Genomic DNA, 17,309 nt, shown 5'->3' on the forward strand with positions numbered 1-17,309 from the left:
CATGCCTTTCTATATAGCCTCTGCTTGACCTGCACAAATGCTCAGTTAACCCTTAGTGATGAATGAATGACTGTATGCCCACCTCATACTAATTGTTTTATCTTCACAATCAACCAACCTGTGAAGTAGGTATCCTTGTTTCCATTTTACAAAAACACTAAAAGGCCTGAAATGGTGATTTGACTTCCTTGAGGTCACATAGCTGGTAAGAGGCAACACCAAGAGCTGAACTGAAGTATGTATGTCTGACTGCAACATTGACACCCTTAATTACAGTGTTTATACAGCTGCTACAAAGCCTCCATGAAAGGAAGATCTGGAAGGATATTCAGGAGTTTGCTGAATGTATCAAACACCTACAATGAAGTTTTATGTGTAACACACACTGGAAAAGCACTTGCTGAATGGAATACAAGGGTGCTAAAAGGAGGTACTAGGGAAGACCAAACAAGTTCTATGAAACTCAGACTCAGGCGTTTCCTACCTGTGAGATCATCTGTGGATCAGGGTTTCCTACCTTTGCCCCCTACCCCAAGCAAGCCAATGTGCTCTCAGCACTAGAGTGAGTCACTAAGCCAGTTGTTTCTGCCCCCAGCTTGCAGGTGGGGAGGAATGGTGCTTTCCTTTGGGTGTATGATCCCTGAAATGATTCTGAAAGCAATGGCCCCCACTAGCACCTCATCCCACTGTCCTGTGATTTATTTCAAGTCTTTGCTGATGGGGTGTTTACTTGGGAAACTGCCAACAAACAAGTGTGTAATGTTACAGAAAGTGTTGGGGCTTTTCCTAGGATGAAAATAGAAACAGAAGCAGAGATAAGGGGCAGGTTTGCAAAAATGACCATTTTAAAGTATTAAAACCCTCATCCAGCATCTAGTCAGCTCAGAAAATGATACCCTTTTAAAGCAATGACTTTCTTTCCTTTGGAGATTCAATGAATCCTCATAACTTTGTGTTTTTTTTTAATGTAGGGGACTCAGTTCCCTCTCGGCATCTGAGCTGACACAGAAAGATGTGAAAATGTCATCCCTCAGATAAATTCCTCTTGATGCCTTCTCTTAGCCACCACACATGGACCAGGAGATAAGGGAAGTTCCTTACTTATCCACATAGTCACTGCCAGCCAGACTACACCTCAGTCCTGCTGCTCTGTGAATGCAGAGAAGGGGCTGCACACTGACCTTCAAGCGGATTTTCAGACTTTTATCCGACAATAAGTGAATGCAGCGCTCCATCACGTCCCTGGCTATTTGGATATGCACTGGCAGTGGCGGCTCCACATCTGGAAGGGTGTCATTCTCGTCCATCTTGGGAGGGTCTGATAACTCCTCTGGAAAAACAGCATGATTGGTGACAGTGGTTTTTGAGAGGTATCCAAATCCAGCTTGATCCTGAGCTTTACACTCAGAAATAACACTTACAGGAAAACATCTAGGAGCAAATCTTAAGGAAACCATCTGAAATTTGGGTCAAGCTGTTCAAGTCAGGATGTTTGCAATAGCATTAACTACCAGCTAAAAACTGGAAAAAACTCTTTTATGGTTTAAATGTGTCCCCTCCAAAGTTCAGGTGTTAAAATTTAATGGCCAATGTGATGGTATCAAGAGGTGGGGCATGTAATAGGTAGGTAGGCCACGAGAACTCCTCTTCATGTGAACAGGATCACGCCTCTATTATAAAAGAGGCTTCCTGCAGCTCACCTGTATTTCTGTTTTTTGCCTTTGAGCACAAAGAGTTCTTCCCCTAGGGAGGATGCAAGAAGGCACCATCTTGGAAGCAGAGAGCAGCCTTTATCAGGTAACTGAGCTACCAGCACCTTGATCTTAGACTTTTCAGCCTCAGAACTATAAGAAAGTAAATTTCTCTTCTTTATAAATTTCCCAGTCTCAGGTACCATGTTCCACCAGCACACCATTCTCTGTCCACTCACAGGGGAATGGCTCTGTAAACCCCTGTTCAGCGCAACAGTGGTGAGTTACAATGTCTCTCAGATTTATGTTTATCAGGGTTTTAATGACCAGGGGAAAATGCATGGATTTTAATGACAAATGAAACATACCTTGTTAAAAAGAAAAAGGTATGATATTAAAATGTGCATAAGCACTATGGGAAGGAGCATGATAAAATATCAATAGCGGGACTGTGAGATATTGGGTGATTTAAATTTTTTCCTATACCTTTGTTCTTCTCTAAATTTCAATTAATAAATATTTAAATAAAAACCTATGAGGCCACAGTTCTAATTTGGAGTGCTGAAGCTGGGTTTTCTCTGCCCTCTTTTTCCTTTGGTCCACCCTTGGCCTAGAGGAGTTTGCACCCATCTTTCCCACCAGCCCGAGCTCTTCCACTGCCGGTATCAAGCCTCACTCATCTTTGTACAAACTGATACCAGGACTGTTTGGTGCGAGAGTACATGGGGTTTGGCCAGAGGGGACTGATGCAAGTTTTGCTTCCACAACCTATCAGCAATTTATCTCATCCTACATTAGCTTACTCAGATAAAAGGGGAAAAGCATATATATCTCATCTACTTGTTGAGACACTTAAATGACACAATGTCACCAATTATTGCCATTCTCTCACTGCCTAAAGTACTGTGTTGCATGAGACAGGTGTAAGTTTATAAGTTAAAACAACACCAGAAAGACTGGGGTTGCATGAAATCTAGGCCAAAATCCATATCCTGAAAAATTTTCCTGTCTACCTACAGCCTCACTCACCCCTGTCCCTAAACCCCTATTACCAACGGTACTCATTTCCGCTGAGCTAAGTACTGCTCCCTTAATTTTTTCCTATTTCAGTTTCCTCTACTGGAAAAACAGAATCTTACAATAGAGGCTGTACCTTTCTCTAAGAGATGCTTGGAGAAAAAAAAAAGATAAATGAAAATCCATTTGTAGAATGCTAGGATTTCTTGGAGGAAGGGACCTTGGATAGGTGCTTTTATGTGGTTAAAACAAAATGCTCTTGTCAAACCAGCATCAAGCCGAACATTCTTCATAATGCCAAGTATGTGATGTGCACTTGATGAATGGTAATTCTAAGAATGCTACGGCTATGCTTTTTCCCCAGAGCAGGGTTTGTTGTTTGAAATTCACCTACTGCAGAATGTTATTTGAGGGATGTGGATTTTCTGGTTTTGGAAGAGGGTTTGATTCATTCTGTCTGCTCTAGCCAGCATCTACTAGAACCGGAAGAACCTAATCGTGAACGAAGAGCTTCACTGACAATGCTTAAAATTTAAACCAGAATGGTAAATCTGGATTACAAAGGATCAAGATACCTTCCCTTCTTCAGGGCTCCTAGGTTTGGGTAAGGAGTATAGTTCACAAAAAGGATTGGCTGGATCAACAAACAAACCTGAGTAGAAAAAGCCTGTCACATATCTTTCTAATCAGAAAACTCTGTCCTTGGGGACAGCAATGACTCAACTCTGCATTAATCATTATTTGTGGTCTGTGATGCTTTTCTGTTTAGAAGAAATTTGTTGTAGTTAGTGCATCAAACTCCTGTTATCCTGGAAGTATTGGCTTCAGTTCAACAAAATCTCACAGTTTAGATTGAAGGAGAGGGGAAGATGGAGGGGGGCTGAAAAAGGGTGGGGGGAAGAAAAGAAATCTGCTCAATTTCAACCTAACAAACCAATTTGGGACTCAGTTCAATTTAGGATAGTTCCGAGACCACCAAGCTCATTATGACTTGGCATTTTATATTTGCAGAGGAGAGTCTAATAATTTATTAATCCTTTTGTGACCCGAAGCTCCAGATTGAGTTTGTGAATAAAACAAGAGGCCAGAGCTGCTACTAGCCTGAACTCTCTTTTCTTTTATCATATAAATAGGTAAGAATCTCTTCCTAACAATAAATAAATAGATAAAGCATATGAAGAGACAATGGGCATAAGAGAAAAATGTCACGGAAAGAAGCATATAGAAACATATTCAACTTTACCTATTAATTTAGGAAAAAGCAAAATTGGTAAAAGCCAATGTTGGCTAGGTTAGGGTCAAACTAGTATCAGTCCTGCACTGCTGAAGGAAAGGTATAAATTGATACAACCTTTCTGGAAGGTAATTTGGCAAGCATTAAATAAGGTTCATATCCTTGACCCAGAAATCCCACTTCTGGGAATTTATGAAGAGATATGCAAGAAGGAAAAGATCATGTGCCCAGAATCATCCACTGCAGCTCTATTTATTACAGAGAAAGTGAAGCAACCTCAACTTCCCAAGGGGGAATGGATACTTAGCAGCAGCTATTAAAACATTAATTATGAAAACTCCATAGCAACATGGAGCACTGCATATAACTAGATGCAAAAAGTGTATGCTGCATTTAAACTACGGCTGCAGGGAGCTGAGGGCCTAGCTCGGTGGAAGAGCTTGCCTAGCATGCACCATGCCTTGGGTTCCAACCTTAGCACTGAAAACAAACCAAAACTGTGGCTGCCATCACTTATGAATAGGTTTGTAATAAAACAGAATGGAAAAAGATCACACAGAAAAAGAAGAATGGCTATATTAGTATGGTGAGCTTATGAGTGATTATTTTCAAACTTTCTGGAATGACGTTTCATTATTTTTACAATAATTTGTTTCAAAGAGAAAGAACTAGTTAAGGCAAAATAAATAGTAGTTACCTTCTTCATTGTCAAAAGCTGAGACATTTCCCTCTGCCACATCCTTCTCTTTGAGGTAGTTCAGCACAAACTGTTCAATGTCCTCCGCTGTAGTGCTGTACTCAAGAGGTGCTGCTGTTTGGCATGAATGACTTCCCTCCGCCTCTAAACTTTGCTCTTGGAGTTGCCCCATATCTCCTGTGTCTGGGAACCACTGAGCTGTATGTAAATAGTATTGTAATGATTACCTTGATCATTAATAATAATAGGCACTAGTAATTTATAAGTAGAATAAACTCTTTGCCATGGCCTGCATAGCCCCCCACATCTAGGCTTCCCTGCCTGTCTCTACATCATTTTCTACCATTCCGGTTACCTGATAACTACATTCCAGTTACCTGATAACTACATTCCAGTTCTTCCAATGTATCAAGCATTTTCCTCCATGAGAAACTGTGCATGCCACTGCTGTTCGAAATACTTCATTTCCCCTTTAACCTTACCTCTAATTTGAAATCACTTTTCGTCTCAGTATAATTAGAACTTGCCCAGTAAAGCCATCCCTTCACTCCTCACTGTAACTCAGATCACTTACTCAATCTCTTCCCTAGCACCATGTCTTTCCCTTCATATCAACTCATCATGGCAGGTAACCATGTGTTTACTTTGTGTGTATTGCCTGGTATCTGACTCTCCCTTAGACACTACTCTAACATGGCTAGCATAGAGGGTGGATGCTCAAAATATATGCTGATTGAAAAAAACATACAAGATTGGAAAACATGTACAAGTGACAAAATTCTGAGTACAGGACATACTGCTCAGTAGTAAAGACAGGCTCCACAGCACCTTGAAAACGGGCAGTCTCACCTGTATTTCCATATCAACTGCCTTGGAAGGCTGGCCATTGTTCTCCAAAGCCTTCCCTTCTTCAGTGATGCTCTAATACCTCTGGTGTATTATCACAGTACCAACCTTAAACATCACTGACTCCAGGGGTTTTCATATCGTACCTTGATGTCCCAGGAATCACAACAGGGAGGACACCATTTTCCCACGTTAAAAGTGGTGGTGGTGGATCCTGGGGTCTCCATTTCTTCTTCAACCAGAGCAACTCTAATTTCATCCATTTTTTAAATATTAAGGTCCCTCAAAGGCTTAATTTCAAAAAAGACATAATACTTAATAAAATAACAACAAAAATCCCATCGCCTGAGAATCTCTGCTGTGGCCCAGGGCCTGCCTTCTGCAGACAGCAGGGAGAGACTAGGACAGCCTTTAGCACCTGCTAATCTCCTTTTTATCAAGGAGCATTTGCACAGGGCCAGAGTGACAGCAGATGGAGATGACAGGCCAAGGAGCACAGAGCAAGAACTTGAAACAAGGGCCTTCGATCCAGTATTTGGAGGTTCCTATCTAGAAGAATCAATTATGACATCTCTTCAATGGCCCATTCCCAGGTATAAATCAGATATTAAGTTCATTCAAAGGGATTGGTTCCTAAATAGTTAAAGCCTGGACCCAGCATTTACATGGCCAGGACAGGACTCGCTGCAAAGATTATTTCTAGATTCTAGGCTAGTGCCAGATGTTAAAATGTCTTGGCTCACTAATGGCTTTTAAACATACGAAAAGAAGCTCAACCTCGCTCTTAATGCAAATTAAAACTACAATAAGGTACCATTTTTCTCCTATTGGATTAGCAGAGATCAAAAGCGTGGTAATATACAGTGTGGGTGAGGGCGTGGCAAAATTGGCACTCTTTTACATCGCTGATGGAGTTTAAATTGGTACAACCTCTTAGGAGAGCAATTTGATACTCTCAATCAAAAATCTAACTGTAATATCCTTTAAACTAGCACTTCTTTCAGGAATTTACCCTACTGATATATTCACCTATAAAGATATCCGCTGCAACATATGTGTGCATGTGTGTGTGGTGGCAAAATATTAGAAACCACCAAACATCTCCTAAGAAAGGGGTGGTTAAATAAAGAATGGTGCAAGGGCTGGGATTGTGGCTCAGCGGTAGAGCACTCCCCTAGCTCGGGCGGTACCCAGGTTCGATCCTTAGCACCACATAAAAATAAAGGCATTGTGTTGTGTCCATCTACACCTAAAAAAAAAAAAAAAAAAGAATGGTGCATCCACACAGCAGGATACAAGGCAGCCGTAAAAAGAACGAGCGGCCCTGTGTGGGTGGATGTGGCACAATCTCCAGGTTCTGGAGTATCTGTCATTAACATTTTCTCATTTTCTAAGCTATTCTGCCTTTTCCTATGATGAATAGTCAGCCCATCATTAGCTGTGGGTAGACAGTGATCTTCGGCTGGCTCTTGCCCTCTCTATGGCACCTACTGCCTTTTAGTCACCGCAGGCACTGCACGGTGTATCATCCTCAGTTTCCTAAAACATGTACTGGGTTCTTTTAAGACATTTCAGAAGTTCTGTGAGAGCACACTGCCACTTTCGTCTTCAAAGAGAGGCCAGCAGTTAGACAACTGAGGACAAATTGCAATGCTAGCACCAAATGCTACTTTGACTGGTGAGTGATGGTACCAACTCCACTACTTACTATTCAAAATTCAAGTGTATTCTTGGCTATTTCAAGACTTGCAGAAATGTTATCTCCAGTTTTGCTTGTTCTCTTACAATGTTCCAGAGCCAGTCTTGATCATCTTCATTTTCCCTTCTGCAGGGGATACCCTCCTTCCTCCACCTCAACTAAAAAAAAAAAAAAGGCACTACACAAGATTTGACTTTCCTTCTTTAGATATGTCCAAAGACATCAAGCAATCTAAAGCAATTCAATTTTCAAGACCCAAATTGAGAAACCTCTCAGGAGGATATATTTCACAGGCCTGTTTAAACCTCAAACTGAACTGCAGTGTAGTTCCCCAAGGCAGTGAAGCTGGGGTTTATGTGGCCCCGGGAGCTGGTCCCAGTCTGCGGTTGTCCGAGCAGCTTTGCAGCCAGCCAGTCCCAAGAGGCAGCTCCATGAGGGCTGGCCTGGGTGGGCCTCATTCACAGCTGCCTCCCCAGTGATTGTTGCCATCATGTAAGACTGTGAATGACTGCAAAGTCAAGTCCAAATTCCTTCCCTTGGCCTAAGAGGCCTGGAAGAATTTGCCCTCCTTTCCAAACTGCACCTTGTACCTCTCTCCACAATGACCTCTTTTCTATTCTCAAATACCCCAATCCTCTTCTTTCCTCTAGGCTTCACACCTGCTGTTCCCTTTGCCTCAATATTCTTACAAATCATATAAACCTCACGACAGCCCTGTATGTACTGATGGGCTCTCCTCATCCTTCAGGTTTAGTGTCATGTCAGTTTTAGTGTCATGCCACTTTGACAGGTCCTCCCTGACCACTCCACCTAAAGCAGCCTGTCTCTGGTACTCTCCTGCATCCAGGAGCTGCTTCCTTCACAGTGCTTATCACAGTCCACAGTGAGCTTGTTTAAGGATTTGTTTATCATCCCCTTGCAGTAGCAGGACGGTGCTGAGTTTATTCATCTTGTCCATAGCTGTATTCTCATTACTTAGCCCAGTATCTGACACTTGGCAAACACTTTTTATTGTTAATAAGAGAACATTTATGCTGTACATAAATGTTCATGAATGAACGAACACTGGAAATAGCATTACCTGGGGGCAGAGCACAGTCCCTGCCCCAGTTACTTTCCATGAGAAAGTCTCTTACATGGCCTTGGCGTTTTATCCACCAAAATGAGATCAAAGACCTTTCCACTTGCCTCAGAAGCTATCAGCAGTACTGGAATAAATATGCAGATATGCTCTCTGGATAAAAGGCACCGCAGCTCATTGTTTTTTTCCTTCAAAGACTGACTGTCCAGTTGAGGGATTCTTTTTCTTGTAGTCCAAAATTTTGCCATTCTAACGGTAGCTAACATTTCCAATAGGCACCCTATAACATCTGTGGGAAGAAAACTGCAAACCAACTCACTCAAAAGGTTAAAAGGGAATTCTTAGGTCTGTCTGCTCTGACTATGCGTAGCTATAATTTATTATTTCTGTGGTACAGGTGATGAAACCCACTGAGCTACATCCCCAGCCCTTTTTATTTTTTGAGATAGGGTCTGGCTAAGTGGCTAAGGCTGGCCTCAAACTTGCAATCCTCCTGCCTCAGCTTTCTCAGTCACTGAGATTGTGGGCATGCGCCACCACACCAGCTATGTGTAGTTATTAAACAAAATTAAAAATTCAATTTCCCAGTAGTACTAGCCACGTGTGGCTAGTGGCTATTGTATCAGACAGAAAAGATATAGAGTAGTACCATCATCACAGAAAGTTTTATTGGACAGTATTGTTTTAGCCATTTGTGGACTGAATTATTCATGCTATTTCTGTTCTCCATTAGCATAGATACTGCTAACACTAAATATCAGCAGTAGCAATTTGGTGTACTGGAAAGAATATAATTGTCATAAATCCTGATTTTTATCCCTTATTAGTTGTGTGACCCTAGCTAAATAGGATCTCACTGAGCCTTGGGTTTTTTGTGAAATAAAAATGTTTATATTTAGCTTATAGGGTTTATATCCCTGGCTCAGAGCGGGAGCTCAATAATTGATAGATTATTGAAAGTATAAAAAATAAACACTGGAACCCCATCATAACATGTGGCTCTTTCAAAGAGCTGTCAAAGAGACAACCTTTCAAACATCCTTCATTGCAAAACCATAAACACTGAAACAATAAGACCAGGCAAACTAGGATATTGAGTCCTATCCCCCAAATCAGCATTAAAACGGGCTTTCAATGTACCTAATGCTGCCAGCAAGGCGTGCAGAACGCTGACAAAGGAAGCAGCTCTCTTATCGTAAAATTGGTCCAGGGTGGCCAAGACATCTTGAACCACATCTGCTACCAAAGGAAGCAGGCTAGCATCTGAGTTCCGCAGCATGACTTCCAAGACCTTTGGAGTATGAGGGTGTAGAGCTAGATGGCGCAGATTTAAAGAGATGCCATTCACCAAATAATCTGAATTTTGATTGATCAGGTGCTGCAGGGAGTCATAGCCACAAGCATGGCAAATGTCTACCATGGTACTGGTAGCTACCTGACTAATGAGCAGGGTTTGGTCTCCAGCTTTCTCCAGTACTGGATAGAGGGCTGACATCAAGAGCAAACGAAAGTCTTTTCCTAGTGCGTACGCAAACTGGCCAATCCCTTCCAACTGGATGCATATTTGCCAGATGTTGCTGTTCAAGGAGCAGATAGTGGGACCTGGCTTTGAGAAGGCTGGAGAAGACAGAACTTGGTGGGTGTGTACATTGGATGTGATGGCCTGGAGGCCTGGCTGCTTCATTAGCTCCTCTCCCTCTTCAGTTTCAATACAGGTAACCAAATACCAGTTTTCTTGGCTTGTATATTCTTCAAGTATAGATGTCACAATCCCTCTCAGTTCCTCTGGGCTCATTTCAGTATGTTTTTCATGCAGATCCTCCACCTCCAGTCCAGCAGCCCCTGTAACCAGTTCATTAAGGATCATGGCGGCTTGCTTCCGGTAAACCACAGATTCGTGGTACAGTTCCATAAAGTGATCCACAAGTAAATAAAGGTTCCCATAATAACCAAGAAGCTGACAAACCTGCCGTAAGAGCAAGAACACTCTCTCATCAGTGAAGAATCTGAAGTATCTCCTCTGGACTTGGTTCCATAGTCGCACAGATGAGGCATTTGGGGAAACATTCAGGTCTTCAGCATTCCAACGCCGCTCTTCCACAATTTTGATGTCAGCCACATCTAGTTCTAGAACTTGGATGAGTGCTTTGGCAAGGCGCTGGAGATGGGCCACAGAGTTGAGAACAAAGTTTACTTTTGGGCCCAAGAGTTTCAGATAACCAAGAAACAAGGAGAGAGTGGAGAATTTGCCCTGATCATCTTGGGAGTTCATTAGGCGAGGAAGAGATGTGGCAAGGGAATGTAAACTTTCTGACAAGATGTCAGCAAGGGCTCTGTTGCCCACTACTACTTTCTGATCTGCAAAATGTTTCAGAACTTTACTGCACTTGGATTGGACTTCAGGACTCTCATCATTTACTAGGCCCACTAAAGCCTTCAGGAGGGGACCAGCAGACTCGATCAGTGACTGACTGCACTTCAAAAGAAGGACCTCCACAAGTTCTACCAGTTCCAACCTCACTTTCCAGTGTGGGTGAACTGAAACATACTCGGTTATCTTTTTAATAAGGATTGCCAACTTGTCACCAGTATTTTTTACCCAATCTGCTTCCCTATGAACCATTAGCTCTGCAACTCTGTGCCCCACTGCAGGTTTTGCTGGGATCTTTGAGATTCTCCTGAGTTGTTCATCAGCCATAACGAAACCCACTGTCTTGTAAAAGATCTTTAGGGAAGATACAACGATGCTGTGGCCTTGTTTAAAGTCTCCTGTAATAACTCTCGTCAGTGCAGTTGAGATTCCAGGTAAAAAAGAAGCAAACAAGTCCCCCAGCTGCTGTTGCTCAGTCTCATCCAAGGACCTTGGATGGTCTTGACAATCACATTGCAAGAGTAGAACTTGTAAACATTTTAAGGAAGCAATTTTAATTTGCTTTGATTTCTCCTGTTCTGCCAAGCCCAACAGCAAAGACACAGCAAATCCTAATCGAGGAAGAATGGAAGGCTCATAAAAAGTCAGAATGATGTCCCCATAAGCCGAGTGCATTAAGGTGCTAAGTCCCTGGATCACAGCCAATTTCAACTCCTCTGACACAGCTGCAGGTTTTTGGGAATTGGGCGAATACAGACAGGCAGAAAGTTCCGAAAAGAGTTCCTGAAGAAGCTCTTGCTCTTTCACGCATGTTGAAGAAAGGACAAATGTGAGGCACTCTACCACGCTCTGGATCAAGCTCTCCCTCTTGGGACCTGGGGTCTTCAGGGTAAATCGCAAGGGGAAGAGGACATACTGTTGAAGTTCCTGTAGGGCACTGTCGCTCACGGCTTGTAATTGTGTCTGCAGATGTTCCACATTTTCCACTGTCTGTGTCTTTGTGAGCTGAACACAAACTGGACGTAAGACACCAAAGGCCTCCTCAGGAGTATCAACAACTGCCATTGTGCAAATCTTCCTCTCACCGAGGGAACATCCTGTAGGCTGGAGGAAGGAATGATTTGATAAAGAGGGTCAAGCTCAAAGCAAATATGAAGTGAACTTGTATTCATTCATTCAACAGGCATTTAAGGGAGCCTATGTGTCAGCCACTGCCCAAGACACTAGGGGAGGAAAAAAACTGAAATGAGATAGGGGCTATTTTCAGAAGCCTCCAGTCGAGTGAGGGAAGTAAATACGGTTATGAGAGTCTCTTAAGGATTAGGATAGACTTCAGCGTGGGATCCTCAGGGCGTGTGGAGGAATCATATCCCTGCAAAAGCCAGGATGGGATTCACAGAAAGATGATGCTTGAACACAACTTAGGGCAGGAATGAACAGGAACCCGTGGGCTACTCTAAGGAGTCTGGGTTTTAACTGTGATGGTGACAGAGCATTGAAAGTTTTATCTTGTTAAAGTTGAGGAATACATAGCATGCTGCCTTAATGTAAAGCTCAGTAAATTATGTACAGACCCATGGAAGCACTACCCAAAGCAATTCAGAGAATATTTCTAGCACAAAAAGTTTCCCCCAGGCCCTTGTGCATCAATTCCTATTCCCACCACAATCCTGACTTCTATGACGAGAGAGTCCTTTTGCCTGTTCTTGTCATTGAGAGGTTTTTTAGTGTGGGTGGCTTATATGATCAACTTTATGCAATGAAAAGACCCCCTGGCAGCTGGGAATACAGAATAAGGATCAGGGCTGGGTGAGACTGAAGGCAATGCAAAAACAGATGGGAGTACCTAGAGGGATGGGGAAACCAGGAGGGTACACTATCACAGAAATCCTGGGAGAAGAGATTCCTAAAAAAGGCAGGCAAAGGAGATGAGTTTATAGGTAGAAGCAGAAGCTGAGCAACTTAATACCTGAGAGTCTTTCTTTTGTTTGTGAGGAGAGATTCAAAGTCATGGACTGACCGTGAACAAGAAAGGGGATTAACACAGGGCCTGAGGAGAGAAAAGTCTCCTATTCCCTCTGGGGAAGCAGGGCTTGCTGGGAAGCTTTAACGTGTGGCTCAAGGGTATGGAGGATTGAGCTGAAGCTGTGTATAACCGTAAGTGTGTATAACCGAAAATGTTGGCCCTGGATGGAGGTTTACAGATCATCTAGTCTGGGGGTCTTTCTCTTTTTTTCTCTGCTTGCTATGGCTTCTGAAAAGATGATGTTAAGAAAGTTGCTGCTGCCGGTCTACCCACAACTCAATAGTGCTCTTGGTCACAGTGGCTATAGGACTTGCAGGCAGGTGGTGACTGGTGGGTGTGGGCCAAGACCTGCTCAGTGCACAGAAACCTAGAGTTGGGTTTCTTCCTCTCTCCATCAACAGGGATCTCTAGGGCACAAATAAGACTCTTTAAACCCTAGAGAGTCTGGTCCACTGAGCTCCAGGGACCCTTGTGAGGAAGGGCACTGCTGGCCTCTGTGTGGCTTCTTGAGAAGAAATCTCCTGGTCTCTGTGTCCCCGAGAAGTCAGAGAAAGGAAGAAGCTCAAATCCTCCTTATTGCAGGTTAGGAAACTGCCATGTGTGGATGCCACAAAGCTTGGTATGGGCATCAGCTCTCACACTGATGATCCAGAGGCTGCTGTGCCATCTCCCCTGCACAAGGTATCACTGGACTAATGAGTGGGAAAGAATGATAAACTGCTTAATGGGACCCAGCAGTCCAAAGTAGGAAGAGTATTTCAGCACTCCTCTAGGTGGTCAATCTTTGATTAACAGAACCACTAAAAGAGGCAGAGAAGAATTTGATTAAAAAGACCAATTAAAGAAGTTCAATTATGGGACAAATTTCTTAGAATTAAAAACATATGAGTTTCCATACCAAAAGAGTTCAACTGATGAAATAGAAGATGAAGATGGTTAATTGTTGAGACCCACTGAGTGACCTGGAAGATCCAGTAGACCTTTCATAAAACTCTGAGCAGGAATATAAAAAGCTGGGAATTGTGGGACAGATGTGGGAGAAGCAAGTGTAAATAACTGGGAATTTGGAAGGGGAAAAGGAACAGATGGAGGAGCTAAGGCAAACAAACACCTGAAACATTTCCCTTGATTGTCAGAAGATTTATCTGGATATTGAAAAGCCTGAAGGATACACACCTAGTTGATTTCAAGTAAAATCCCCGAACTCTAAAGATGAAGAGAAAAATCATAAATATGTTCAGGAAGAAACAAATAACTTAGGAAAGAAAAAGAGACTGACTTTGAACTCTTCCTCTACAACCATGGATCCTAGAAGACAGTGGAATAGCACCTGCTGATCATAAATAAAGTGTTGTGGCCTCTAAACCCTATGAACGGCTAAGACATTCACCTGTCAAGGTGAAGAACAACATGCAAGGATTTAGAGAAAGAATCACCCATATGTTCTACCAGAGAAGATGCCTGAGAATGGGCGCTATTCAAACAAAACAGAGATCCAAGATGGGAAGATAAGTGAAAAAGAAACAATGGTAATGTTTTTTCTTTTATCAAGGAAAAATTTTCTTCAAATAAAATGTTTAAGTGGAAACTCAATACATAAAACAAACAAAATCTAAGGGTCTCTTGTCTCTGGTGTGTGGACAATAGCCTGGGGCTCTGTGTCTCTCTTATTCACTTTAAGAGTTTCATGTAGATAACTTGGGGGCCCCAAAGTGGTAGTCCAAACTATGTCCTCAGATGATATGACAAAAACTATAACAGCACTGATGAAATGGGAACACACACTGTCCATAACTGAACTCGTCTGCTTTTTCTATTATATTTCCTTTGTGATTTACGGTCCTCACTCCAACCAGGAACCTTAGAATCTCTGCTTCCTTTTACCTCCCTCTTGATCCCACCACTCCCTCCATTTCGCCACTGATGGTAATTCCACGTGTCACACTGCACTGACTGCAACAGTTTCCTCTCGGGTCCCTTGTCTCCTGTGCCTGCCCTTCTTGAACCCACATTTCAAACTGACACGAGATCTTTCTGATCACTCTTCTCCATGGTTAAAATTCTTCAACTACTTTCCCACAGCCTGATGAAAGTACAAACACATTTTACCACAGCTTATAGGACCCTCTACCTTTAGGCCCTGCCTATCTCACCAACTTCTTCACTCTTGATTCACCCCCTGAATGCTAAACAATAATCACATAAAATTATACAACTTCTAAAAAGATGGTGCTATTTCATATTTGTCTCCTTTCTCCTACCACTGTATGCACCTCTATTACAGTGACAGGCTGCATTACTTGTGCACGTGTCTTACCTACTTTATACCGGGGCTCTTTGAGGCAGCGGCAATTCTAAACCTAGAAGCAAGAACATGGATAGGTACCTGACAACAACTGTACAAATTCTGCTTTCGAGTAGGATATAGTACAGAGTGGCAGGTCGACACATGTTGAAGACTAACAAAGTCCAATAATTTACAAAAATATTTCTTAAAGTATTCATTACCTGAACTCATAACCTAGCAAGGGGAGAATGTTCAGAGGAAGTCAACAATCAGTTGCTTTTTTTTTTTTTGCCCTTGGTGCATTTACTGATCCTGGACATAGACTCAAGATTAGGGTATGGCTATCAATAAGGAAAGAGAATTCACAGTGGTCATGTGAGGCTGAACAGACATAACTACATCCTCGAGGGACCTCAAAATGCAAGGTTTCAGCAGCTGGGGACAAATAATCCAGTAGGTATTTGGGTGTTCTTCAAAGTTAAAGTGACAAAACGGGAGACAACACTTGGCTAGTATCTTCTCAAGATATTTAGCAAATTTTGAATCCACATGAAGCAGCAGGTTAAAGAACTAAGCTGAAAGCCTTGGAAGGGCAGAGCTGACTCCTGACAGTCTTTCAAGTCTAAGGAGACAGACAGCCTTTGAAGTTATCAACTGAAGCCCTGGGAATCACCCTCTATCAACAAGGATGACAGGGTTGAGCCTTTTCAGGATTGCAGTCCCGAGTGACCCAGCTTAATCACTTAAATTCAAGTGTTCAGCTCCCTACCTCTCTTAACCGAACAGAGAAGGGTTCCTGTCTGGTGGAAAGTAATATTTCCTAGTTCCACTAAGATTCTTTTCAATGTCTTATGCACAATAAGAATTTTTTGCATATAGACCACAGAACTGATAATCAAGAGGAAAAACAGACAATAAAAGCAGACCCTTAGGCAACCCAAATATTGGAGTTAACAGTCAAGGCCTTTAAAATAAATAAGATTAATATAGTCAAGAAAGAAAGGAACACTGTTTTTTTTTTCTTTTGAAAAAAGATGTTACTTATTGCTATCTTCTTTTATACCTGTAATATGAAGATATTAAAGATACAAGTTGTAACTAGACAATTTAAAGAATTCAAGGTATGTTTTTCTAACATGAATTCAATTGAACCCATATAATTATACTTAAAAGGTGACTACATAGTTATTAAATTCCAGGATTATAGTTTATTTAAGTAGACTTTTACTTTTAAAACATGTTTAAAATATGTGGTGGTATAAATCTCAATTATTATTATTATTTTTTTAAATAAAATATTCTCTACAAACTATTTTTTTTTTGGGAACCTTTTATTTAGGTTTTATCAGGTTTGTCTTCTGCTAAACTGGACTTAGCAGAAAACATGATTGATGATTTGGAACACAGACCAATTTAAAAAAAATAAAAAACAACCTAAACTCAACCAAAGAAAAATAATAGCAAACACAGGTGATAAAAGGCAGGGGGGATATACCAAAAGGTCCCACTGTGAGTCCCAGAAGACAGAACATAAAGCAGAAGCAACACTAAAATGTCCAAAACAAATGAAAGAAATCAACCCACAGATTCAAGAAATTCAGGGAATCCCAAGTTGAGCAATACAAACAGAGGCACACAGACACATTACAGTCAATCTGTTGAAAATCAAAAACAAAGAGTAAAATCTTAAAAGCAGAGAAACAATAAAACTGACAGCTTACTTTTCAACTGAAATGACAAAATCTAGAAATCAAAAAATACTATAAGAAAATAACCACCAACTATGAATTTATACCCTACAAAAACATTTTTTTAACTGACGGTATAGCCAGGTGCGGTGGTGCACACCTGTAATCCCAGCAGCTCTGGAGGCTGAGGCAGGAGAATTACAAGTTCAAAGCCAGCCTCAGCAAAAGTGAGGTGCTATGCAACTTGGTGAGACCCTGTCTCTAAATTAAAAATACAAATAGGGCTAGGGAGGTGGCTGAGTGCCCCCGAGTTCAATCCCCGGTACCAAAAACAAAATGAAGGTATGACTGGGGACATAGCTCAATGATAGAGCACCTGTTTAGCACTTGTGAGGCTGTAGACTATCCCTCGCAGGGAGGAGGGAAGTAAAATAAAGATGTTTTTAGACAAACAAAAAACAGAGGAAATTCACTGCTATGAGAGCTACACTAAAGGAAAACATAAACTGGTAAAATGAACATAGAAGCACAGCATTGTAGGTAGGAATGAAGGAAATAAAATATGTCAATAAAAAGAATATTAACTGTATAAAGCAACAACTATTATGTCTTTTGTAGTTTAGGTGTACATAAAACTAAAATGCTAGATAATAAAAATGCACCAAATGCAGG

At 41.7% G+C, this 17,309-nt stretch overlaps 1 protein-coding gene across 1 annotated transcript in view; it reads right to left on the reverse strand.

The window, feature by feature from the left end:
* Tti1 (TELO2 interacting protein 1) overlaps positions 1–17,309 on the reverse strand; it is a 46,781-nt gene that overhangs the window by 16,861 nt on the left and 12,611 nt on the right. The window contains exons 2-4 of the mRNA XM_027945258.3: positions 9,406–11,740; positions 4,640–4,837; positions 1,182–1,330 (exon numbers count right to left, since the gene is read on the reverse strand). Coding sequence (XP_027801059.3) covers positions 1,182–1,330; positions 4,640–4,837; positions 9,406–11,701 — 2,643 coding nt within the window. The 5' untranslated portion in view covers positions 11,702–11,740. The remainder of the gene's footprint in view (positions 1–1,181; positions 1,331–4,639; positions 4,838–9,405; positions 11,741–17,309) is intronic.

The sequence above is a fragment of the Marmota flaviventris genome, chromosome 2, assembly GCF_047511675.1.
Source record: "Marmota flaviventris isolate mMarFla1 chromosome 2, mMarFla1.hap1, whole genome shotgun sequence".
NCBI lineage: Eukaryota > Metazoa > Chordata > Mammalia > Rodentia > Sciuridae > Marmota > Marmota flaviventris.